At 42.2% G+C, this 26,890-nt stretch overlaps 3 protein-coding genes across 11 annotated transcripts in view; 1 reads left to right on the top strand and 2 right to left on the bottom strand.

The window, feature by feature from the left end:
• Positions 1-5,390, bottom strand: part of LOC113218548 (cilia- and flagella-associated protein 251-like) — a 38,805-nt gene extending 33,415 nt beyond the window's left edge. Inside the window, exons 1-3 of the mRNA XM_026444843.1 lie at positions 4,921-5,390; positions 4,030-4,181; positions 3,724-3,937 (exon numbers count right to left, since the gene is read on the bottom strand). Of these exons, the coding sequence (XP_026300628.1) occupies positions 3,724-3,888 (165 nt within the window). The 5' untranslated portion in view covers positions 3,889-3,937; positions 4,030-4,181; positions 4,921-5,390. The remainder of the gene's footprint in view (positions 1-3,723; positions 3,938-4,029; positions 4,182-4,920) is intronic.
• Positions 1-24,782, top strand: part of LOC408420 (RING finger protein nhl-1) — a 44,545-nt gene extending 19,763 nt beyond the window's left edge. For 6 of the 9 annotated variants that reach the window (XM_016915805.2, XM_026444832.1, XM_016915806.2 and 3 more), the window contains 11 exons: positions 1,746-1,927; positions 2,618-2,851; positions 6,868-7,217; positions 9,006-9,281; positions 11,594-11,915; positions 13,514-13,728; positions 14,893-15,158; positions 15,257-15,572; positions 16,137-16,262; positions 16,350-17,748; positions 21,562-21,957. In XM_016915805.2, the coding sequence (XP_016771294.2) occupies positions 1,748-1,927; positions 2,618-2,851; positions 6,868-7,217; positions 9,006-9,281; positions 11,594-11,915; positions 13,514-13,728; positions 14,893-15,158; positions 15,257-15,572; positions 16,137-16,262; positions 16,350-17,748; positions 21,562-21,819 (3,942 nt within the window). In that variant the 5' untranslated portion in view covers positions 1,746-1,747 and the 3' untranslated portion in view covers positions 21,820-21,957. Of the gene's footprint in view, positions 1-1,745; positions 1,928-2,617; positions 2,852-6,867; positions 7,218-9,005; positions 9,282-11,593; positions 11,916-13,513; positions 13,729-14,892; positions 15,159-15,256; positions 15,573-16,136; positions 16,263-16,349; positions 19,046-21,561; positions 22,093-22,168; positions 22,328-22,421; positions 22,579-22,663; positions 22,946-23,810 lie in introns of those variants that run through there. The other 3 variants (XM_016915808.2, XM_016915809.2, XM_026444833.1) reach the window with 3 other exon arrangements.
• Positions 24,760-26,890, bottom strand: part of LOC724592 (calmodulin-binding transcription activator 2) — a 40,847-nt gene continuing 38,716 nt past the window's right edge. The window contains exon 15 of the mRNA XM_026444839.1: positions 24,760-25,083. Coding sequence (XP_026300624.1) covers positions 24,963-25,083 — 121 coding nt within the window. The 3' untranslated portion in view covers positions 24,760-24,962. The remainder of the gene's footprint in view (positions 25,084-26,890) is intronic.

The raw sequence follows: 26,890 nt of genomic DNA, 5'->3' as shown, positions 1-26,890 counted from the left end.
CACGCGCTCGATCCTCTCCGTCGCTTTCCGAACAAACGCGATTGCCAAAAATATCGTTTCGCTTCGAGATCCCGTCCAATCGAGGAGACTATGAAACGATCTCGCGTTTTCGACTCGTTATTTTTTCGTGGAAAAGCAAAACGAGGGAAGGAAACGTTCGTTCCCCTCGAGGAGGTGCATCGTAACGTACGAAGGTAACCGGTTCTGTCAAAATAGACAGAGATTCGTGGAAGCCGAATCAAGTCGCCAAAGCTTGCTAAGGCTAAGCTCGTCAGGATTAACCACGCTCCTCTCCATCCATGAAAGTTGGTAACACAGCGCTACCCGCCTGTTGCACCCCCCCTCGCAATTCGCTTTTAAGATCAACAAGTGGTTCGGTCTAAGTGTAACAATGCTTTCTAACGTAGAGGCGGCCCGCCTCTGTTTCGCGGTGGCCACTTTCGAGAGATCGGTCCTTGGCACGGCCTTCCACGTATCCTCCACGTTGCGAAAGAATGGGATTTGGCTCCGATCGTCGCCTCCGACCCGAATAATAACACTTCGACGCTTCCACGATTTTATATTTAACCATTTCGTTGGATGCTTCTTCTTCTTCTTCTTCTTCGATGATCGGGGGACGAATTTTACGAATGTGAAGTAGAATTATTATTTTCTGTGGTGAATGATGATCGACGATAGTGGAAAGAATGGGATTTGCCTCCGACCCGAATAATAACACTTCGACGCTTCCACGATTTTATATTTAACCATTTCGTTGGATGTTTCTTCTTCTTCTTCTTCGATGATCGGGGGACGAATTTTACGAATGTGAAGTAGAATTATTATTTTCTGTGGTGAATGATGATCGATGATAGTGGATAAAAAGAAGAAGAGGTCCATTCGAATCGATATTCTGAAGATTTAATGGACGTTATTTTGCTTGGCTCGAGATTTCACGTTTTCGAAAAGTAGAAATGAAATCATCCATCGATCGAAGAGGGGCGAGGGGATTATTATTAATCTGGCTTCTTTCGAAACCGATCTGTCGAGGCTATAAATCGATCGAGGGAATTTTGTAACGAAATGGTGGATTCGGTGCCAAGCCGATCCAATTGCGATCCGATGAATTGAACCGATGATTCGCGTAAAAATTTGACAGCTCAAACTTGTTTCCTCGGGCGACAACTTCGATGATGAATAACGGTGTCTCGAAATAGAAGAGGCAAACGACACTGAAAGAACTTGACATTGTCTCGTTGGCCGCGAGGAGGAATTAGGGGGAGAGGAGGGGTAGAAAAAACGCCTAAACTTGGTTAGAAACTTGAGATGAAAAGACGAAAGGAAATCGGTTAGGGGGATGTTTCCCTCGAGTCGAGCTCCAGATGTCGAATCGAGAAAAAGAAGAAGAAAAAGAAGAAAATATTTAAATCGAAATGAATGTGATATCGGGCGCGACACGATGAATAACGACTTGGCACAATGGAGATCTCGAATTGCAACAGGCCGTGAATTACACCGTTTGAACTATTTATTAGCTATGACGAGGATGAGTGACTTTGCAATTTCGAGGAGTGGCGCAAGGGATTTTTCTTTCTTTTTTTGCAGGGAAATTGGTTGAAATTGTGACTAAAACGAATCCCTTTTTTGATATAATAACGAGGATCGCTCGTTTTGTACGATTTAACGAGACAGAGGGTTTTTAACGAGAAGATGATAACGAAATAAAACTCGTTTCTTTTTTCTCTCTTTTTTTTCATGTCCCTCAGGCATGGAGCAGTTCGAACAACTGCTAACGTGCGCGATATGCCTGGACCGGTACAGGAACCCCAAGTTATTGCCATGTCAGCACAGCTTCTGCATGGAACCGTGTATGGACGGCCTCGTCGACTACGTGCGTCGACAGGTGAAATGCCCGGAATGCCGTGCGGAGCATCGTATACCCTACCAGGTGAGAGGTTTATTCAATCCGGATTTCTTTCCAATTTCTTTCGTCGTGTTAAAAAACGAAAAGAAAAAAAAAATTCGTCGAACGGCGTCGATCGGAAAAAAAAAGGAAGAGAAAAGACGTGTTTAAATTCGTGGAAGGGAAAAAACATCAGCGATGATCTCGTCTCTGAAATAATAAAACGTATAAAATTAAATATAAACAAGATTTCCAATCCAACTCGCGTGCCCTTCCTCGTCTTTATTCAACGACGGATCCGCGCACGATCCCTCGTTAAATTGGATAAAAATTTCACGCAGTTCCTCCACAGCGACGCCTCTCGACCATTTGTCTTTCTATATCCTTGTGTACAGTCGGTACATGTAAAAAAAAAAAAAAGAAAGCGTGGACCGACATCAAACGTAACTCGGTTGTCCTTAATTAAAAGCGGCGACGCGAACGACAAACGTTGGATAAAGCTTGGAGGAGGAGGAGAAAGGAAGGAAGGAAGGAATGCAATTGGAAACGATCCCTCTTTCTTTCTCTCTCCTTCTATGAAATTCAATTTCAGGTAAAAGCCGTGTCCCGAGATCAAAGTTACCCATCCCTCCCTCAGTTTCGAATTTCTTTCTTTCGTTTCTCGGAAGGAGAATCATTCGATTATTCGATCGAGAGGAGACGAGTTAACTCCCCGTGTGTTAATATATCGCGCAGGGTGTCCAAGCGTTCCCGACCAACGTTACCCTGCAACGATTCCTGGAGCTGCACATCGAGATCACGGGAGAGCTGCCGGACCCGACCAGCGGCCAAACCATGGAACGTTGCGGCGTTTGCTCCGAGAAAAGCTACTGCAGCCTCTGCGTCCACTGCGAGAAAAAATGTTGCCCCGAGTGCAAGGACGCTCACATGGACATCCTGAGGCGCGAAATAACGCGCATCAATTCCCAGGTAAGCCACGAAAATCTCGAAAGGGGGGAGAAAACGGATCAAGATTAAAAGGGACGAAAATCTATTTCTCGATCGCGTTCGAGAAACGAGCTCTTATCTCTTAGCAGGTGTGAGACGAGATGGGAAAAAGGAAAAGTGGAAATATCGACTTACCTAAGGGAGAAAACGCGCATTTCACGGTTCGACTACCCCTCGGTTCCTTCTAATTTCCCGCCGATTAGAAACCCTCCCTCGAGGATTAAACGAGGGAATCCGAAAACGCGAGGTGGAATAATCTGCACGATCATTGTCGATGGGGATTAAAAAGAGTGGAGACTCGAGCAGAGTAGATCCAGTTCTTCTCCATTAAGAATTCGAAGGGAGACGAAATTGGAGGGATAAAGGATCCTGGTCTCCGAAAAACGCTAAGCCCCGGCAATGATTCGCATCTATTTCGAAGCGAATGAAACTCGGTCGCCTCGATCGTCTTTGAGACAGAAAGAGAGAGTTTACGATATCGACAGCTAGTGGATATTGCTGTTTGGGGGCAGAGAAAAAAGAAGGAAAGAATATTCGTGAAATTCAACATCGTCCCGACCGATCAAAAAGTTATTGGAGAACACATTCGCGATTCGATTTGCCCTGCCAAAAAATTCCTACCGTTTTTCCTATCACTTTCGTTCCCTCCCCTGCATCGAGTATCGCGAACACTGTGATTTCATCGATTTCCTTCTTCTTTATTCATATTTTCTTTTCTAATTTCGATCGAAAATCTTCGCGATCGATTTAATCTCGAGAAAGAAAGGAGAAGAAGAAAATCGAGTTAAATTTTGAAGAAAGGAAAAAAATAAAATACGATATCTGGTTGAAAATATTGATATATAAAAATATACCTTGATCGGTGGTAATACGTTCTCCTTGAATTGGCCTACGATGTTGCCACAGGGATAATAAAAGCAAACGAAGTAAAATGCCCCGTTGATAGCGATGGCTATCCCAAGTCCTATCGATTTCGTGTCCTTCCATACCAGTTGAGTGAAGTTGCACACACCGTTCATACCTTTCGCATCGTCATCCCCGTATTTGTAGTAATCACCCTCTCGATACCTAAATTAAATTATTACCATTTAATCAACATCGTAAATTTAAAAAGAGAAATAAAAGGTAATTCTTTCTCGAGATACGTGAATTCAACCAACCAAGATTCCAATGGATCCTTCGGTTTGATATCGTAAGGCAAATTCCTCCACGGGGATATGTATATGTTTTCGCCGTACTTGGGGTCCGATTTGTACTGAAGAATACCCTTTCTCGCTAGTCTCTCCGCCCATTCTTGCGCCAACTCGTTCAACTTGAAAAGAATTCCACTCGTTAACGATTATGGAATTATTCGCCTCGGGAATATTTCCATTCTGACCGGTTTACGTTTCAACCTCGTCTCGAAATTTATCCGCTACGAATCGGAATCTCGTCGCGGATTTATATAATAAAAAATCTACAATGACGGTTCCCCGGACGGTGCACGATATTTCATTTCAACCGAAACCAAGCCCGAGTAAGTTTAAAGCTAGTCCCACGCTGCGAGAAGAATATTTCCCGAGGAAATAAGAGGAAACCCGTGTATACCTCATCGTCGATTTTTAACGGGGGGGAATTGTGAAAAGCTCGATATTTATTGTGCAGTTTAAGGAAATCTTCGACGAAGTTCGGTGGGAAATTTCTGGAAAAAGAAAAGAAACGAAACGGAGACGTTACGATTATTATTCGCAAAGAAAAGGAAAATGGATATCGTAGTACGAGAGACGATTCGAATAAACGTGTTCTCACTCCATTCTCAGTGTGCGAAAAAAACTTCAAGATTGGGAAAACATGGTGATGAAGAATGGTGGTCACGATGAAAATATTGAAATTGTTGTGTTGTTGGGGGGGGTCGTCATTTTTTCTTGCAGAATTTTAATAATTTATAAAAAAGAGAAAGTATGGTTACATGTTTGCGAATTCACGATGAACGATTTAGGTTATGGGAATTGGCTGACAAATGAGCGAACAATCGCGAAAATCGAAAACGTTTTTCTCGAATACCTGCCTACCTTGGCAACACGACCAACTTGATGAGAAAACTTCCAAAGTACTTCTCGATTTCTGCTTCTGCAACGCCTCCAACACGATGCTGCTACGGCGTAAATTACGCTGATCGATCTTGAAATTTTTAAAATAGTCACGGAAATATGGAAAGCGAACTGCGTATCAACTCGTTTCGAATGAACACTGACGAATTCAGGTCAACATAACCGCGTATACTACGTATAACTAACGCGCTATGTATGCGCAATCCGAAAATATCCGATCGGTATATTTGCCCTCTCCTAATGTTTCCAAAACAAACGGCTTCCTTTCGCGATACGAATTCCTAGTTTAAACGGGAACGGGACGCGACGCGAAACACACGCGTTATCGCAATCGTGTTCGAACGAGAGAAGCATGATTTTTATCGCGGCAACGTTTTCGCTTAATTAAAAATTCGTTTCTTCTTTTTTTTTTTTACCGTTCTGCGTTTATCGATTGATTAAAAATCAAAATTATAAATTAAAAAAATTCCATTCCAAAAGATCTTTATCTTTTTTATCTTCCGAAATATTTTTAAATATTTATTATAATTCGAAACGAATTCTTTTTTTTTATCATTCTTCCACTAATTAAAAATCAAAATTATATAAAATCCCATTCCAATCTTTCTTATTTTTCGGAATATTTTTAAATATTTATTATAATTCCAAACGAATTCTTTTTTTTATCATTCTTCGTTTATGGATTAATTAAAAATCAAAATTATAAAATATAAAATTCCATTCTATAAGATCTAATAAGATCTTTATCTTTTTTACCTTCCAAAATATTTTCAAATATTTATTATAATCCGAAATAAATTTTTGTTTATCATTCTTCGTTTATCGATTGATTAAAAATCAAAATTATAAAATATAAAATTCCATTCTATATTTTTTTTACCTTCCGAAATATTTTCAAATATTTATTATAATCCGAAATAAATTTTTGTTTATCGTTCTTCGTTTATCGATTAATTAAAAATCAAAATTATGAATTATAAAATTCCATTCCAAAAGATCTTTATCTTTTTTATCTTCCGAAATATTTTCAAATATTTATTATAATCCGAAACAAATTCTTTTTTTCTTTATTATAATCTGAAATAAATTTTTGTTTACCATTCTTCATTTATCAATTGATTAAAAATCAAAATTATAAAATTCCATTCCAAAAGATTTTTCTTATCTTTCGAAATATTTTTAAATATTTATTATAATTCGAAACGAATTCTTTTTTTTATCATTCTTCGTTTATGGATTAATTAAAAATCAAAATTATAAAATATAAAATTCCATTCTATAAGATCTAATAAGATCTTTATGTTTTTTACCTTCCAAAATATTTTCAAATATTTATTATAATTCGAAACGAATTTTTGTTTACCATTCTTCGTTTATCAATTGATTAAAAATCAAAATTATAAAATATAAAATTCCATTCTATATTTTTTTTACCTTCCGAAATATTTTCAAATATTTATTATAATCCGAAATAAATTTTTGTTTACCATTCTTCGTTTATCGATTAATTAAAAATCAAAATTATGAATTATAAAATTCCATTCCAAAAGATCTTTATCTTTTTTATTTTCCGAAATATTTTCAAATATTTATTATAATCCGAAACAAATTCTTTCTTTACCGTTCTTCGTTTATCGATTGATTAAAAATCAAAATTATGAATTATAAAATTCCAAAAGATCTTCATCTTTTTTACCTTCCGAAATATTTTCAAATATTTATTATAATCCGAAACAAATTGGACGACGAGGATTATTATTTTATTTACAAAGAGACGCGATATAACAGCATTTTAAATCTGAAAATCCACCGAAATGAATGGTTTTCAGGAAGGAGGGAGGGAGGGAGGCGTATGCGGAGGAATATTAAATATATACGTCGGATTAAAAACAAACGTTATTTTTGCAGATTCGCAGGGGGCTGCACAGGTTGCAAGACGCGCTCACCCTGGTGGAGAAAAACACATTGGGTCTGCAAACAAACTGCGCCTCGGTCACGGAAGAGGTGGACGAGATTTATCGGAGGCTGAGCAAGGCTTTGAAAGACCGTACGGAACATCTGCGTAACGAGGTCGATCGATACCTGAGCACCGAGCTCAGAGGCTTGATTCAACTCAAAGAGAATCTCGAATTGGAGATCGCGAATATTCAGAGCAACTGCGATCTGGCGGAGGCTCACATCAACGAGAACGTGCCCTGGGACGACTCGGAACTCCTCGATACAAAAGAACTCTTCCTGCGTACGGTGGAATTCATCAGGTTTGTCGTCTAATCTCGTCGTTTCTCTTTTACGCCTGACTCGAATCCTCTCCGCGAAATATCTCACCATTTTCATATTTTTCTGGACGATTTAATCGGGTACAATAATATCTTGTTCGTTTTTTTAAAAAAAAAAGTGTTCGAATCTTCTCGAGGGAAAAATACTTCGTAGAAAATTTGTAGACAGAGATAACGATTTCCTTTACTTTAAGTATATATACTTGAATTTGATCCACGGAGAATCAATTTCCGAAAAAGTAGAAGAGTAAAGTGTCTCGTTTCTCGTGCTTCGTCGAGCGTGGAATTTAATGTCAAGACAGATCGGAATCTCGAAAATTATTGCCATCTTTCTCGTTTCTGTCTCCTCCACCACTCCGTATCTCGCTCCCTCAATATTCAATCAAGAGTCAACAAATTTCAAACCCAATAAGCTTTCTTGTTAAATAATCAAAATGTTGGAGATATTGTCTCTCTCTCTTTCTCTCTCTCTCTTCCAAAAATTTGAAGTAAAATAAAAATAAAAGCGTAATTACACGGAAAGTCGAAACGTAATTCGCCGTTTTCTATCTTTCCCTCTCCAATCTTTTAATTTTTCTTCATTCAACGATCTCGTACAATCTCCACGCGATGAATTTGAAAATTCGCCAGCTGGGAGTAGTAAAAGAGTATTTATTAGTCCCCCGGATGGATTTAACGGGTAAAGGAAGCTCGGGTATAGAAATATGAAGTGAAATAGCGGCGTGGAAAGTACGGGCTTTAAAGACTTTACATTAAAAATAATTCGTTCAACGAATTCGAACGATCCTTCGAAAACGGTCTCTCCTTAGCCAATTTATTATAAATTAAATATTGAAACTTGGTCAAATCTCAAGGTACAACGTTGTTAATGAATCGTTAAAGTTCGTTCGTTTTCCTTTTTTAAAGAATCCAAGAGTTTTGATTCCTGGAGATTGATAATAATAATCGGAAAATGAATAAAAGCAATTTGACGAGGGATACACCGTCGATTCTACGTTTCCTTTCTCCAAATTGCTTCTCCGATATCTCACCAACTTTTCCATCGGGAAGAATGGAAAACGTTGAAAGGCGCGACAACTTTTTCTTTACGCTCGATCTTCCATCATCTCGCATAAATGGAATCTTTCTCTCTCCTTAACTTCTCGAAATTCTGATCTTGATTTTTTCCAACTTTGCGACACCATTACCAAAACCTGTGCCCACTCACTTTTAAACGATCCTCTCCCCGGCGCGGTTATTATCCTCGAGCAACGCTGTGGAAAAGCAAGGAGAAATATTTAACGCCTTCCCTCCCTCTCGATGACGTGACAAATCGTCGACGAAAAGAAAGAAAGAAAAAAAAACGTACGACGAAGAAAAGAGGGAAGATCAACTTTTCCACATGCAAAATTCAAAGGTTATATCCTTTGGAGCAGAGGTGATATCATCAAGATTGCAAAACTTGCTGATCCTTTTCAAGGGAAGAAAGAGGATGTACATTTTTAATGAAATATAAAAAAAAGAAATCTCCTCTCTCTTCTTTATACAGCACACGTATAATCGAAACGTTCAAGATTCGCGAGCCTCGTGATTTCATTTTTCATGAGAATAGTTTTCTCTTTTCTTCGACCAGGGGCAGAGAATCCAATTTACGAAACAGAGAGAAGAGAGAGTTTCTCCTCGAAACACGTGGCATTGATATCAGTCATAATCTGGCCACTAAGACACGACAAAAGATACGATAATTTACTCGGTGAAGTTAATTTACATGTTACGTTGGTTGGTTGGCAGGAACTTCGAGTACGAGGCAGGGGATTACAGTCGGCGGGTGCGTTTCGTGATGGCGCACGATCCGAATCAGCTGGTCCTACACGTAGCCGGTTACGGCGAATTGAATATCAAGCCGGAGACCGGAAGTGGAGGATTGCTGGGCAGCTCGAGCAGTCTGGCACCACCGGGGGGATCACCGGGCCTGATGAGAAGCAAAAGCGACCACCGCTTGGCCTCCCAGTACAGGCAGCAAGAGGAGGAGCGGCTGGCGAGAAATCGATACGTCCCCGAATACGAGTAATTATCCCTTTTGCAGGGTTTCGCTACCCTCCTATTTTATTTATCCATCTTCTCTCCAACGATAGAAAAATTCTGGTCCATTATTCGTAGAACGTAGATCTTCCACTTGTCTGTTTCTGACCTCTTAACTCGAAGCTCGATTTTTTTCCAAAAATAGAAGCGCTAGATATAGGCGTATGGCAGGAAGAAAAATTGCTCTCGTGCCACTTTTCTTTTTTTTTCTTTCGCTAACTTTTTTTTCGCGCGACGAGGAAAAGTGGATGGAAAGCCTACTCTCTACTCTGGTATTCCGATATATTCTCCAAAGAGTTACGGGACTACCACTCTCTCAAGCTTAAGAGAAAAATGTATCGGAGTTGCGAGACGAGTTTCGAGAGAAGACGTGTTAAAAGTCGTCGAGCCTGTCACTTTACGCAAAAGTAGTACGGTTGGAAATGACACGCGCGTTCGAAATAGTGGAAAAGTGTGGGGGGCCGGTTTAGAAACTAGTCTCGAATCTTTGGATCCGTCGAAACGGATGGACCGAGGTCTGGCTCGAATCTGGGATAACGTACGGGGAGGGGAGAAAGTACGTGAGTTGAAGAGAGAAGGAAGAAAGGAGGGGAGGGAAGAAAAGAGGTATTTGGTCGGCAAAAACTAGCTGACCGGTAAAAAAAAACGTGTTTGACCGTGGATGTAGATTACTTTGGAATATTGCCAAACGGCGTCCGTGGTGGGCATACATTTTTCACGATGTCCCACATATCTATTCTAGCAAATGTTATAAATACACGAGCCTCCACTGGCTGTATCTTTTTCCTGGCGTGGGCCGGGGAACAACTTCCTCGAGGCCGAAATAGGCATGGTCGAGTTTAATTACCGTTTCGTTTCGCGTAATACGCGCGAGCATTTTATTAAATCGAGACGTAAAAACGAAAGAAAAGAAGAAATTTAAAAATTAATTATCGAGAATCGAAGGGAAGAAGAAGAAGAAGAAGGAGGAGGAGGAGGAGGTGGATTTAAAATTTGTTTGTTTCGTCGCATGACGATTGTCGCTGATACCTCACTGATAGTTCTCCTCGCTGATAATCGGGGGTAATTACTCGAAAGAGAAACGGTGGCGTGCAAATTCGTCGGTGCCACGTTCGTGCATCGTTCAGAATTTTCGCCGGAGCAACTATTCGCGCTTTTGTTTGTTTCCCAAACTAACTTTGGGGAAACGAGCTGAATTTTACTTGCGTTCGAAGCTGATTTATGGAGTAAAAGCATCGAAAATCTAAATTTACCGATTCATTCGTCGTAGAAATTTCGATATTAATAGTTTGGGATACGATATAGTCGGCGTTCTATGTAACAGAGTAGAATAGTTGGATCGTTGCGAAATTATTTTATTCCGTTTCCCCTTCGAAAATTGCGTCAAAATTCGATGAAATCACGTTTCCATTGAATGATGATTCCTTCTATCGAAACTGCGGAGATTCTTAAATATTTCTTCTAAACAAATTGATTCGAAAATTTCATATTTCCAAAGGAGATCAATCTTATCCTCATCGTAGAAGAAGATCATTCTTCTTCTTCTTCTTCTTCTTCTTCTTCGTTCTCGTTATGCAAACCCATGTCATGCGAAACGATAATTAAGCGATAATAAACTTGGATAAATCCTTGGATCAATCTCTCGTCGTGCATTCCCTCGAAAATCAGATAACCCAGTTCCAGAAAATCGTGCGAAAGGAATGGTTCTCCTCGCTCGTGCCAAAAATTTCATTCAAACAGAGATTAATCGTTAAGAAGGTAAAAATAGCTGTCGTTCCGACGCGTGAAAGATTATATCGCAATGGTTGTTAAAAAAAATTCATCGTGAATTAATTACGTCTTTTCCCCTCCTCTTTTCTCCTCGTCTCTTCTACAACTGATATCATCGTAATATCGCTTAAAAAAAAAAAAAAAGAAAAAGCTTCGCTATCCGTTACATCTGTGTAAAAATATTGGCGACACGTGTCGCTCGAGATCGTCGAGGGAGACGCCTGATCGCGCTGATATCGAAACACAACGCGTTTAAATTGTCAGATTACATCGGTTCGATTGAAATTCTAGCGAAATTATTATCCAGAGAGAGAAGGACGATATTGCATCATCTCTATCCTCTTTCATCGTCCACTCGAAATTAGTTTTGGCGAGTAAAAATTTTATTTTGAAAAGTCTTTCAAAACAGAAATTAGTTCTGGCGAGTACAAAATTTTGTTTTGAAAAGTCTTTCGCGCCCCCCTTTATTTCCAAAAAGAAAAGAAAAGAAAAGAATGAAGCAAGAATAAAAATGTGATTATTATCAGGTACGACGCGCCGGAATACGAGGTGCCGAGGAACAAGTCGAGGTACAGAAGTCGATTCATGCGGCATCGGGACGGCGACGACTCCGACGGCGATTCGAGATCCACCGTGCGATTCACATCCACCCCCCAGGAGTCGTCGGGGCTCCGCGAGCGTGTCCTCGACACGGAGGACGCGGCGCGCGGCCCGCTTTCCGGCATTTTTCGGCTCACCGACTCGCCACGCGTGATGAGAAAGCTTCAGGAGTACGAGAGGGCCGGGAAAAGGAAGAAGGAGGAACCGCCGCCCCATCCTGTTCAACAACCTCAACCGCCCAAGCCTCAGGTTAATTGAACGATAAAACAATTTCACCCCCCCTTCTCGACTATGATCGCGAACGGATGGAGCGCCATTTTTTGTTTCCCTTTCTTTTTCTCGGTGAAACGCTCGTTATCTTCTGTTCCGTTGATTTTCTATTCCGATTTCCGAATGCGAGAAAAGAAAAGAAGAAGAAAGAAAAACAGTGTACACGCATTGTTATATCGACGCGCGAATTTAATTTGAAAAATGCAACCGAAAAGTTCTTCTGTGTTCCATTCACTTTGTACAGTTTGACGATTCATCCATTTCTCGGTCAATTTCGCATTCCATTCTTTCGAACTTTATTCTACATTTTCTATGATTTTTTCTTTTTTTCTTTTTTGCGTTACGAAAAGAAGAAATCGAACGCCCAGATTCTATTGAAAGATACACGAATCGAGGTTTTAATAATTATTCGAGATTATTATCAGAGATTGTCCGTTCATCGCGTTCGCGCTTTTCTCTCGAGCGACGAAATTCATCGAATTATTCCATTTATAAATCGAATCGTAGATTCTGCTGGACTCGTTTCATTTCACACGGACGTATTTGTTTTTGACAGTGATTCCGCACCACAGAATTTTCACACGGATTCCCTTATTACGGCAAGCGATATACAGGAAATGGATCGTGAGGGGCAGTTCGATGGGCAAGCTCGACGAAAAGTAGAGATCTCGAGATCTCGCGTCGAAATGAAATCGCTTGGATGCCGATTCATCCGGCAATTAACAAAATTTTCGAAAAGTTCGATGCGAAGTACGAGTCGCACGAAAGAAAAAAAAAAAAGAAAAAAGAAAAACATCTATCGTTCCCTTTATGGACACGAAAAGGAAATAAATCTCGACGAATTTTTAAAGTAATTCAATATTTGATATAACATTTGATACGTGTGCCGCAATATGAAATGTATACTTCAACTCATAAAAATGTGTAAATAATTCGAGGCACGAATGAATGAAATCTACTTTGTAGTTAGCTCTGTTGTATATATGTACATATGTGTGTATATATATATATATACTATAAATATAATTTTTTGTACGAAATTCTATTATAACACAAATGAAACGTATGAATACACGAATATATTTTGCTCGTCAAGAAAAACAAAAAATTAATCTCTCGTGTTCACTTGCGACAAATCCTCTCTTTGTCCTGTAACCACCATACGTCTATGCATTCTGCACCGCGCTTTTTATTCACGAACGTAAAATCAGACTAGCATTTTAATGCATCTCGCGCCATGTAACCGCATGTGTAGCAAAAAAAACAAGAAAAGAAAAAAAAAAAAGAAGAAAAACACGCGCGGTCAGAATAGAAAAAAAGAAAAAAAATCTCGACTTGTTTACAAGCAAGCTAATAATAACCAGCGTATAATTCATCCTCTAACACGTATCGTGTCAAAAAAGAAAGAAAGAAAGAAAGGAAGGAAGAAAGTAAAGAAAATAGAGAAACAAAGTAAAGAAAAAAAACGGAAGGGAATAACAAGAAACGAGAAAGCGAGGGGAAAAGGATTAACCAGAGGAGGAGGATGAATTTTTTTGTTTCGACGGACTCGTTAAATATATCTTTTTATCGCCTAGGTACAAGTGAGAAAAATGCCGACAGCGATGGCGAGGCAAACCAGCGAGGACGACGAGATTTCTAGAATTAAAAAGCAGAATAAAACGGCGGCGGCGACCGAAACGGTGGAAGAACGACAACCGGTGCCGACGTCTACGCCCGCCCACCCACCCCCGAGGGAACCACCCTCCGAACGAGAGCCCGAAGAACCTGCACGAAGACCGATGCCTGCCAGGTAAAAATTCCAATCGAAAATTATGCCCGATTAATCACCCTCTTAAATTTCTCCCTCTTCGTATCTTCGAATTATTCGAATTTCCATTCCACCACCTCCTTCTTCGATCTTCCCCTTATTTATTAACGAGGTGAGCAAATCGGGGTGACAATTTAGGCGTCTGTGACTGATGGCAAAATATACAAGGCGATCGAATTCACCGCAACACCATTAACATTAAGTCACAAGGGGATCTTGGCTTGGTGGTAGACGAGGTTAGTCACGTTTCAGTAGTAGCGGCGCATATCTAGTCGGACAAGCTGATTTATGTATATTCGGTGCAGCAACTGATCGAATATATCCCCCCCCCCCGATTCTAGAAACTGTTTCTACCTCGTGTTTAATACAGTGTTGCGCGATAATTGTTGAATCGATAGCATCGGCGAAATATTAGGGAAATCTTATTCGAGCAAGCGTCATTATTCGTTCACATCGTATCATAGACAAAATAGGTTTTTAATTTTAAAAATACTCATCTCGTTCCGAGTTTATGCGAGTTTAATTGTAATTTTTTTTTCCTCTTCCTTTAATTCGTGGATAGGATAAAATAGGTCAACGTTTATTATTTCGATCGTTTTCTCCTTTTTTTTTTTTCTTTTTTCTCTTCCTTCCTTCTTTCTTCCTTTCAGCAACGTCAAATATTTCATCCGGTGAATTGTCGTCGTTGAAATTGTAACGTCGAGTGTTTCGGTACACGAAAACTTTTAAATACACGCAACAAAAGTTTTTTAATTCCGAAATTCCATTCCATCCAATTGTATCGCTGCCGTCAATTTAAAATTACTCGTCTCGAAATTCGCAAATTTCGCGTGCAAATTAACGAACAGAGTCAACGTGTACATACGTTAATACGATTTCGATTCGAGCACGCGTTGCGCATTCCATCTCTCTCTCTCTCTCTCTCTCTCTCCGTTGGAAATTCACGTGCGATAATATTGATGGAGGAAAATGGGTGAATCGTGGCTGCATAATTCCTTATTGCGCGTAGGAAGGAAGAGGGAAAGGGAGTCGCGGTGTAAAGCAATAATATCATCGGTACACGAAATTACGGTTTACGAAGTACACGCAATTGGATGGAGTTTACCGACTCGAGGAAGTCGTTAATTGAAATATCGTTGCTCGCAGGAGAACATCGACGGATACCCACGCCCCCGCGACGAGGAGCGCTTCGTCAGACTCGAGCACGGGGTCGGAGAGCTCGGCCGGGTCCGGAATCCGCAGCACTGGTGCGCCGTTCACCGCCGAGGAAATGAAGCAGAAATACTTGTCGAGGGCACCGGCCTCCAGCGCAACGTCCACCGTCTCGTCGCCGCACAGCGGCACACCCCCGACGCCCAAAGACACCGCCAGCCCCACCTCGCGCTCCTTCCAGAGTCGTTTTTTAGCTACAGGTGAAGATCATCTCTATCCTCTTCTCTCGAGAAAGAGTTTCTTCTTTCTTCTTCTCAAACGATTTCCTTCGAGATCTCGATTTCCTCTTCCACTTCAGGTAATCGTGCAGCGCCCCCGCCACCCAGCCAACCCCCCGCGGTACGAGAGGAGAGCGGCATGAAAACGAAGAAGGAAGAGGAGGAGGACGAGGACGAGGAAACCAGCAGCTCCTCGGAGGAGACGGAATCCGAGACCGAGGAGGAGTCGGAAACCGATGCCCATCCCTCGGCCGCGGTCACCTCGACGACGCCCTCGACCGCGGCACAGGACCGTCAAAGGAACGATTCCGCGATGGCGAGGACGGACATCGGACCCCTGCTCGCTCGAAGCGCGGAGGCCAGACGAGGCAGCAAGGAGGACTCGCCAACGACCAGGCGAGTATATACACGACAATTTCCACCCGCAATTCACTTGATCTCGTAGATTTCTTATTAACAAGTAACATCGAATGTATGTTTTTTTATATATCGAATTACCAATTATTACGTCGGTCGTTTAGGTGTGTTCGATCGAAGTAACTTCTTTCTTTTCTCTTTTTTTTTTTCTTTTTCTTTTTCCATGCGCGACGAAAAGATATTCGCGCGAGTGTATCGTCTTTTTTTTTTCCTCTGTTGCGATATTGGGGGAAGGAAGGAAGGAAGGAAGAAAGAAGGGAAGGGAAAACGAGGAAATTTCGGGGAGAATGGAAAATTCGACGCGGCAAGTTTCCTCTCCATCGATCGGAATAGGATCGCGTCGACAATTTGTCGTCTCCACGACAATGTTGTGAATCGCGTAAAAAGAAAAAAAGATACGTAAAAACAAAAAATAAGAAAAGGAGATTCGGTTTCGATGCAATCGTCGGAGATTTTATTATTGCTCGGCGACGCGAAAGGATCGTGAAACTGGATCTGAAACTAGAATAAAATCGAGGGATGAATAAAATCGTGTCTCGTCAGGTATTCGTCGCCGAGAGGGAGTCCCGCGCATTCGGTGACGGGGCCGGTGACAGCGACGACGACGACGATGACGACGGCAACGAGCGGCGCCGCGAGCTTGACAACGCCGGCCGGCTACACCAGCAGGTTCGTAGCACACGTAGATCACGGTCAGACTCATCATCAGGCCAGTCTCTCTTACTCCAATAACCCCCACGACCGTAATCGTTTTAGGACGTTTCTTAGTGACGAACACGATGAACCGTCAACCGACCGTGTCGAGGATTACGAATACGCGGCTAAGAGCGCGGATTACGATATTCACGGTGCGGGCGGATCGATGGTTAAACCGCAGTCGAACAAACGAAACCACACGGACGATAGTACGGACACCGACGAAACCATCACCTCATCCTCCTCCTCCTCCGCGACCACTGTTCGATTCGAGAGTCCCGAAGGTAGCGGTTACGACGGTCGTGTAGAGAACCGCACCGGGGTCGAGCAACACCCGTTAATGGAAGGTCGTTCGGGGAACGACGTGAACTCTTCGTTAACCGATCCTGGCCGGGGATCGTTCGCCCGACCACCACCGCCTTCCAACCGAGACCATCACCGGCCGGACGAGATTACGAATTGGACGACTTCCGCCGCCCGTTCCATCCACGACGCGAATACCACCGATTCGGCAGGGGGGAGCGAGACGGAGAGCACCGACGAAGGGGAGGAAGGGGGCGATGACGAGTCCAGGGACGAGAACAGCAACATAAGGGACAAGAAGAGCGAGAATCCGCCGATGGATCGTGGCCACGAGGGATCGACGAGCGAGGACGAGACGAGCGAGAATACACGCGATGAAACATCGTCCAATTCTCATTTCGATTACGGCGGATACGGGGACGATGTCGGGGTGAAGCGGCCAAGTTCCATATTGGAGGAGAAAAGTATCGAGGAGTTGTTCGACGATAACGGATGGGTGATTACCGAGCAGGATCTCCAGCCGGGTAATCGGCAAACGAAAAGTCTTCAACAGCCAGCCGCCTCCTCGAGCGAGGAGGAACGCGACGTTTCTGCAAAGTGTTTCTCGGTCGAGGAGGGGGTTCGAGGTAACGAGAACACGATCGCGTCGAACGAGGTCGAGACGAGTGGAGAGTCCGTTATTTCGAGGTCCTCGCAAAGTTCGTCGAGGAGATACATCGGGGAGAGTAGCATCGGGAAGAACGGTTGGATGATGTCCGACGAGTCGGAGAGCGAGTCGGAGAGGACCGTCTCGCCGATGGACGACGCGACGACGAGGAATCGGGAGGATGACGAGAGGATGCCGAGTCCGTCGTCGTTGGCGGAGGATGGGAGCGACGGGAAAGGTGGGATCGGGGCGGAGAAGAAGAAGAGCTCGTGGACCGGCGACGAGAACGGGTGGGTGATTCTGAACAAGGTGAACGACTCGTCGAGCGGGAAGGAGGGGGAAAGCATGGACGAGACGAGCACGATTCGTTCCCAAACGACCGACCTCGTGGCGAGAACTAACGTTGAGAACGGTGCATTAGTCGCGAACGCTACCCAATCCAAAGAGACCGAAAGTTGCAACGAGCACGAGGACACGCCTGGTGTCGATATCACTATACCGATGCAAATGGTAACCACCGTTTTCTGTGTGTCCGTACTGTGTTACAGCGTTCTAATCAATCTGTTCCTGTAACTCCCCCTCTTCTACTCTACACGTGGGCCTCCCCCTCTCTCTTTTTCTACCCATCTCTCATTCTTTGTATTTCTCGTTCTCGCCTTCTTCTCTTCTTTTTTGTCGTTGTTCGTCGGTGTTAGTCGGTGAAAAAAAGACTGCAATTGACCGCTCTCACGGATACAGACGAGACTGCCTCCGACACCGAGATCCGACGCAGCAGTTTCTACCACTTTTCGTTTCTTTTTCTTCCTCCACTTTCTTTTCTTTTCTTTTCATTTTTTCGTTATTTTTATCCTCGCTTCGGTTCGTTCGCTCGTGCCAAGAATGGACGCCGGCTCGTCGAAACGTTTTGTTCCCAAGCATGAAAGGGGAAAAACACACCGATACCGAGCGTATCGAGCGTGGTGGTGGAGAAAGAATGGAATTCCTCGGACGCTTTGCGCCACAAACTTTCGTTTACCTCTCGATCGTCCACCACCGGCCGTATCTAGCTCTCGATCGATCGATCGTCTTTACTCGTCGTCTTACTGTCGCGAAACTGCTGCCCCTGGATCTTTTTCTTCTCCAACGACTTTCATGAATCGATATCGCATTTCATCGATCCATCATATATACATATATACATACATGCATACACGTCGCAAAATATTCGAAGAATGAAAATGATTTAAGAGAGTTACGGAGTGGTTAGAATTAATCTCGATTTCGCGTAATTACTGTATGGTGAAAAACTTGCATTTTATTATATTGTGATAATCGTACGTACGATCGTAAATGTAAACTTTTTGTTCCTTGATCGTTGATCGTTATATATACATATATATATACAATCTCCCTGCATTGCTCAATACACGTAGCTTCTTAGACAACACGAATCAAAGGGGAATAAAAGAAACAAAAAAAAAAAAAAGAAAAAAAAAGGGAATAGCATCGCTTTTAATCGGCAAAAAAAAAAGTAAGCGTAGAGTAAGAGATACCGTCCTCCGTGCAAAGCAGCTTAAATCCATGCCGAATTGAATCGCTTCTGAATTCGTTTCCCATTCGATACACGGTCGCGCTAATGGCATGTCACGACACGGTTACGATTCTCACACGTTTGAGCGCGTTTTTTATTTTATTATCGGTGACCAGCCATTCCCGCTACACCGTCGCATTTTCACACGCCATTGAAATTTTTGTACTCTTTTTTCCTAGTGAATAGGTTTGCGTCAGTTTGTTGGTGTGGTAAATAAACTGCATTTCTTTGTGATAACTCGTATTATTTATTTCCCTCTCAATTTGTCCTCAGTTTATATTAAGAATTGAGAAACGGAGAACAAGAAACGGAAAGAGAGAGATCGTATCCCTGAGAATTTTCTCTCTTTTACTTTTTTTTTCTTCTCTCTTTCTTTATTTATTTATTTGTCTATATTTATTCCACCGTTATTCATAGCATATTATCCGTTATTCGTCTCTCTTGTTTGTCTCGATTCTTCTTCTTTCATTTTTTTTTTATTTTTATTCGATTTTATTTCCGTTCGTTTCTCCCCTCCCCACTTTCTCCACGAATCTTTGTTATTCCGTATTCCTCTTGTTTGTATATTCGTCGCCCGCCCACTTCCTTTGATACGTGGAAAAAAAAAATGCATCTTTATTTATTGCACTAACAGATCGAAATCGTTCGCGAAATCGAAATCGAAATCGATATTCCTCTCGTTCGAGAATTTCCACGAAGGAGCAGCTCGGATTTCCTTTCCATACGTTTAATTTTTTTAATTTATTTTTAATACCCACTCCCCTCTCCCCCCTCTGTTGCACCGCACGCACGAGATGCACGCACGAGTTCATACCACGAGTTCACAACAACGCACTCGTCGCAATATCGTATAATAAATGGGAGGAGAAGGTAAAAAAGAATCGATCCACGCGATATCGAACCACGGGATAATCACAGCCACGATGACGTCCAAGGTGTATGACGAACGTGAAAAAAAATTCGAAAAGAAGAGAGAGAGAGAATAATTTTAAAACGGAGAAACGTGACAATCGATCAACACTTGGATAAATTTAACAAGAAGAACGCGGCTTCGAAATTCGAAATAAAGAGATTTCTTCAAAATTCGATCAAATTATTACCCCGTTCGATCGGTTTATACTCTGTAATAACGATACATTTTATCGATAATTAAATACACGCGTAATCCCGCGAAATCGCGAATGCAAATGAGAGTGGGATATTACACCGGGCAGATATTACAAACGGAACTAATGTGACCGCATTGTACGGGACACGGAAAGTGGTCAGGCATGCACTAAAGGGTTTAAATATAACCCGTTTGTTGCTTTAAATATCCGCTACAACTCGGATAGTCAGCGGGGCTATATCGGTCTGTAATCCGCTTCACTGGAAACACGGATGTTATTCCAATACGTTTTATCGTTTTCAACGTTTCCATTAAAACCGTGTGACGGTAGGATGTCATTCCAAAATTTTAAAACGAAAACGGAACGAAAAATTCTCGTTCGCGAGAAATTGTGCACATATATGTGTATTTCAAAATATTATGAAAATAATCATATAAGCAAGGCAATTTTGGAAAATTCGATGCATCGACTAGGGAGCATCGACGAGCAAAGTTAGAAGATGGAGAAAATATAGCGGTCTTAAAATTTTACGACTACCGTTCGCAGTAACTCCGGTGTGCCCATATACGTGTTCGCCGCGTATATATTAAAAAAAGAAAGCTTTTAAGCGTGGTCGAAAGTTGTGCTCAAAGGAGGGGAGGGGGCATGATTCCGAGGAATGCCAAATACAAACAGTTCGACGAAGGAAAAGAAGAATTATTTTTATATATAAGAGACGTTCGATTGAAAAAAGATATTGGAAATTCGCGCTCTCGTAAAATCTCGTAAAATCTCGTCTCTTTTTTATACGTGGATGAATAGATTGTTCGATAACGATTGATACGAAAAAAAAAAAAGGAAAAGAAAAGAGAAATCTATCGATTAAAAGCAACGAAAATTTTCGATAACCCGGGAAATAAAATTGCTTACGACGCAGGGATCCCGACGTTCGCTAATCACTCCACGCGATTTATGGGTCCTGGTGATAAAGAAGTGACATATCAAGTGCTACAGATTGATGTACCAACACACCGACACCCCATCCGTTTTCACTACTCGTGCACACCATAGAGACACGCCGGTTGATTGCACGCCAGATTTACGCCGCGTTGTGACTAATTGCCACTATATCCCCTCGCTATGGAATGATACTAACACTTAGAGGGATTCAATAGCGAGAAAAGCACACGATACACACATATATAACGGGAGAATAGAACGTACGTACGGTTATCAATGAATACGAATACGAAGATGGTCCGATAAAATTATTATCCTCGACCTGAGAGCCTGTATCTCGTAAAACGGTATCCATCAAAGATTCATTCGTTTCCACGTCACGTAAAATTATCCACTATCATCACACTATCATTAAGTTAACTTAACAAGATTTGAAGAAATTCGAAAGCTTCAGTTTTCTGCACTCGGATAAATAACCAAATAACGCGGATAATAATCGATCGCATGTGAACAAACGCGTCGTTCATTCGTACGAAATGATCGATAACCTATCGATGGCCTGTCCATGTTTTTCCTCCCCCGCCTACGTCCCCGATTTAATCCGCGAACAGTAACAGACTTCCCTTTTTCCCTTTCCCTCCTCTCCGTTTCTCCGATTAACAAGGCCGATCTGAACGAGCCGACCTTCGTTCCGGGATGTTGCAGGTTCCTGAACAAGAGCAGAAGCCAGGCGGCGATGATGGCCAGCCGGGAGCGGGAGCGGGAGCGGGAGCGCGAAAGAGAGCGAGAACGCGAACGAGAACGAGAACGCGAAAGAGAAAGGGAGCGGGAGAGAGAGCGGGATCGAGACGCGGACGCGGAGGTCGACTCGCCGCTGTCGACGAGGTCGCGGTACGCCGCGTTGAAGGAAAGAAGGCAACGGCTGGCTCGGTCCAGAAGCTCGCACAATTTCGGCGGAGATGACCTCGACCTGGACGAGGAGCCACCCTCTCCGACCACCCAGTCGCCCAACGCTTACTTGGCAGCCAAGTACGGGGCCGGGTCCGAGTTGGCCAGGAGTCGGAGCACTCACGCATTGAAATCGAGGGAGCCGAGCCCGGAGCGAGACAGGGTGGGCGCAGAGAAGGATGGGGCTGCGTTAAGTTCGTGGGCACGGTACTTGAAGAACAAGTACGGGAATCGAACGACCAAAGATAAGGAGCCTTCGTCCTCTGCCTCGACGATTCCATCATCGAGGTGAGATTGATTGATTGAGAATGATCGTTAATTTGGGAGGGGATCGAATTTTTCCGTTCTTTTTTTTGGAAAACAGTGGAAGCACCTCGAGGAGGTTATCGCTCGGATTACCTTTGAGGCACGGTGGCCAAACGTCCTTCGAATCTTCTGACGACGATCAAAAAAACCCGTCAGGCTCCCCCACGTCCCCTACGGCAGCTCCCGTTATACCCGCGGCAGCAGGTTCCTCCACTAGGTGAGTTTAAACTTGGTTGTATTTAAAAAATAAATATATATATACGAAATTTTAACAATTACCATTAAATATGGATTATTGGAAATATAAACAGCAATGGGCGGAGGAGTCACTACTTGCTGAAGCGGCGGCAGCTGTTCAAGTTCGGGATGCGGGGGAGCGAACCCGGATGCTTTACTTGGCCCAGAGGCCTCGCGGTTGGCCCTGACAACTCCATCGTAGTGGCCGACAGCTCTAACCATCGTGTTCAAGTAATCGAGATTTATACATATTTTGAAAGAATATCTTCTCGCGAAAACGACAATCTCATTTTGACGTATATCGAAATTGGCACAGGTGTTCGACTGTAATGGGAACTTCATGAAGGAGTTCGGATCGTACGGCAGCGGCGAGGGTGAATTCGATTGCCTGGCCGGGGTAGCGGTGAACAGGATCGGGCAATACATCATAGCGGATCGTTACAACCACAGAATTCAGGTTCTCGATCCTTCCGGTCGTTTTCTGAGAGCGTTTGGCTCCCAAGGTACCGCAGACGGTCGGTTTAATTATCCTTGGGGAATCACCACCGATGCTCTTGGATTTATTTATGTGTGCGATAAAGAGAACCATCGCGTACAGGTACGTGGCCTCGCTTCGATATTATCGATATTCATTTATCTTTTCATTATAATCCGGACGATTGATCTGGCGAAAAGTAAAGAGGAATACACGAAACGTCGGCAGCTTCGACGCGACCATACAAACCGCGCGCCCCTCGAACGATCTGTCGCTATATATGGTCAGGATTTTACTTCGCCTGTATTCTACTGTGAACATACGATAATGATACAGATATGACATGTGTTTAATTAATTACAGTGTTTAATTTACAGTCGTTAATTATTTACCCCCCCCCCCCCATATTCGATTCTTCCACTATGTGTAACACCTAGAATTTGTATAGTTTGATCCTTGAAATAAACGCCTGCAAATTTTCTCTGCAATCAACAACGATTAATTTCGAGTTAATTCTCTGTTTGTATTTCCCAAAACATCGATGATATACGAGATACGTGTGAGCCCAGCTACCGAGAAACCTTCCTAAATAAAAAATGCGATCAAGTTAGCGGGAAAAAGTGGGAGAAGGGAAAATGGTGGTTCTTACTTACCGAGGCACGGAGTAATCGACAATGGAGCGTAAGCGTGAGTGATTTACGAAAAGCGAAGCGAGAAACTAAAAACTCCCCGATTTTTTTTCTTTTCATTTTCTTTTCTTTTCTTCTCTAATCCTTTTGCGTTTTCGCACTTTCGCATCGTAGGTAATAATGTAAGGTCTATCATCTGCTAACGGTGTGTAACGAGGTGTATGGAAAAATAATCCAACAAAAAAGAAAAAAAAAAAAAGCTGTAATCAACGTAGAAACGAATAATCCTTCTAACGAAATGGTTGTAACAATTCAACGATATATCGTTCCATTACAATATAATGTCCGTGTTTTCGCAGGTATTTCAATCGGACGGCACGTTCGTGGGCAAATTCGGTTCCTGCGGAAGCGGACGTGGCCAATTGGAACATCCTCATTACATCGCGGTGAGCAACACGAATCGCGTGATCGTGAGCGACGGGAACAACCATCGTATCCAGATATTCGACGTGAACGGTCGTGTGCTGACCTCGTTCGGATCAGAGGGCTCCGACGAGGGTCAGTTCAAGTTTCCAAGGGGTGTCGCTGTCGACGACCAGGGTTACATCGTGGTCGCCGACTCGGGCAACAACAGAATACAAATATTCAGCCCAGAGGGGGCGTTCCTCAAGTCCTTCGGCGGATGGGGTAGCGGCGACGGTGAATTCAAGGGTCTAGAGGGTGTTGCCGTCACGTCGACCGGTAACATCGTCGTCTGCGATCGCGAGAATCATCGCGTCCAAGTCTTCTGACTTCGTTTTCCCGTCTTTATCATCATTTCCGTCTTCTCCGCGATTCAATTCATTGTCGGCACAACGCGATCGATCGACGAGGGATCGATTTCGTTTCGTTTCGAATCCGTTTCTATCTACGATCCAGGGAAGTATCTTCCACTCCGAATCGGGTGGAAGAGTCGGATGAACGGATGAGACGACGTTAACCGCTTGTTTGCGTTAGGAATTAATAAATAACGTAGCCTGTTTTTTTCGCTAAGCTAATCTTCTTACGGGGAAGCCCTTTGTCACCATCGGTGATCACAAACGATAAATAACTTCGATTTCTTTTCTCTCCCAGGGGGATATATATATATCTGAATGGATTTGGCAACAATTCTCCGATGTATGATAATAATAAAACCTCGTTAATACGTCGGGACGGAAAATCAATACTGGAACCGAGTGAAAAGTCTCTCAGACGTCGGTCGGTTTTTAGCTTAAAAAGAAAAAAAACGGAAAAAGGAAAAAAAAGAAAAAAAAAAAAAAGAAAAGGGAATATCATTTACTTCTCTCTCGTCTTACACCCTTCCTCTCATTCTACCATCTTCCTCGTACGCATACATCATTAATTTAATTTAATTTATATTCAAAAATGACAATACACATACAGTTTGTACCGTTTGTATGCTTTAAACAAATTGTTGCGGAAGAATGATAATAAAAGAGAAAGACAAAAAAAAAAAAAAGAACAAAATCTCACCTTCTTTCTTTTCTCAATCCAATGCCGACCTTGCTCTTAAAAAACCAACCGTGGAAATTAGGACGGTAGAGGTTTGTGTGTGTGTGTGCGTATATGTTGGACGATTGCCTAGAATAGCTAGAATAGAGACAAATAAGCGGGGGTAAGTCAAAAGGTAAGTGAGTCAATAAATATATAATTTATTAAATGCAATGATGAAATGGTGTAACAATAGGGGGTGGGCGAATTCGGCGATCGTAGGATCGCCATAAGGGCGGACAAGAGTGTAATAATACGCTGCCCCGCCCAACACCCCCGGATCGGAAATATAGATAAAATATTTTCGTTATTATTTACAATATTAGTCGAACGTTAGTCAATAAATAATAAACAGTGGCGTAATCCTTTATTTAATAATATAATTTAATAATAATAATAATGTAATATTACGTTTGCGATAATAAAAATATTACAAGAGATGGAGCCATTTATACCATTATTCGTTTCCACTAAAAAGTAGCACGAACTTGTTTTTAAATTTATTGCAGCCATCGTTCCAAAATTCACGCGATCAGAATGGATTCCCTTGGAAACCACGGATTGACCACGTGTCGACAATCGATCATCATCGTTATTCATATCGTTATACGTCGTCTTGCTCGATGACAAGGAAATATGTATGTATGTATGTATGTATATATAAATACATATATACATATATATACATATATATATATATATATGTATGTATGTATCCAAGAAAATCAGCTTCGTGAATTTTCGAACGTGAATATTCAAACGTCGGCTGTAGATGTAGATGTCGAAACAGCTGTCGAAACCATCAACCTTCCGGGATAGTTGCTCTTCGCGAAATCGAATGGGATATAACAAATAATTAATCGGCGTCACACTTCCTCGATATCGTGTAGAAAAACCGCATGGACGGCGGCAAGGGCCGTCAAGGGACGCCACGCCGTCGGATTATCACAACGAAAGTACGCGACATGCTTGGACGTTATTATCGAGTAAAATACCAGAGGATTGATCACCTCGATAAGACTAGAAATATGTTTAATGTAACGCACGGGCCAGGCAGGCAGCAAGCAGGTACAAAGTGACCGTCTTAATCAAGGAACAGTGAGTAGAACATGAGCTAGGCACCGATATCCGATCGTTTCGACCTTTTCGACATCGTGATACAAACGTTCTACAGGATGACCCGTGATACACCAACATGACATCAAGATCGAAGCTCGTCGTATCTCGTCGTAAAAAACGCGTGGACATGCAAAATTCTTTTTTTTTTTTCTTTTGTACAATTTTTCTCTTCCTCTCTCTTTTTCCTCTCTTATGAACTCAATCTCGCCATGCTTCTCCGTGCTTTCGTCTCTTTTTTTTTTCTTCTTTTTTTTTCTTTTTTTTTTTTTTCGACCGATAGATGAAGAAACACGTAGTATATGATGCCGATAGTGAGTTTTCTCAGCTCAGTTTGGAAAAAAAGAAAATTGATTATTTCTGTATGTATTTCTTCGAGGACAGATAACGAATTCCTAGATATATGCAATTTGATGTGCCAATTTTCCTGTGTGAACAAACAGTCGTGCTGGTTTATAACGAGGCATCTTACACGCGTATATATATATATATATATATATATATATATATATATATATATATCTCGTGTGATTTTCTGGAGACTGGACAATTGGAAATATTCGAATCTATAGCGCGAATCAATCATTCCCAATTAGAAGAGAAGTTTCCTTTTAATAGTCTTCTATACCTACTGATTCGTCTCTGCATCTAGAAAGTTTAGTTTGAAAAGTGGCATGACATATTTTCTCATTTGTATCGAGTTTAATTAAGTAGTAATAAAGTTATAATTAATTATTTATAATTAATTAAAGTGGCAGCAGTTAGGCCATGCGGCTCCTATCATCTAGTC

Source organism: Apis mellifera, linkage group LG13 (assembly GCF_003254395.2).
Source record: "Apis mellifera strain DH4 linkage group LG13, Amel_HAv3.1, whole genome shotgun sequence".
NCBI classification, from domain to species: Eukaryota; Metazoa; Arthropoda; class Insecta; order Hymenoptera; family Apidae; genus Apis; species Apis mellifera.
This window is presented reverse-complemented; position numbering and strand designations above follow the sequence as displayed.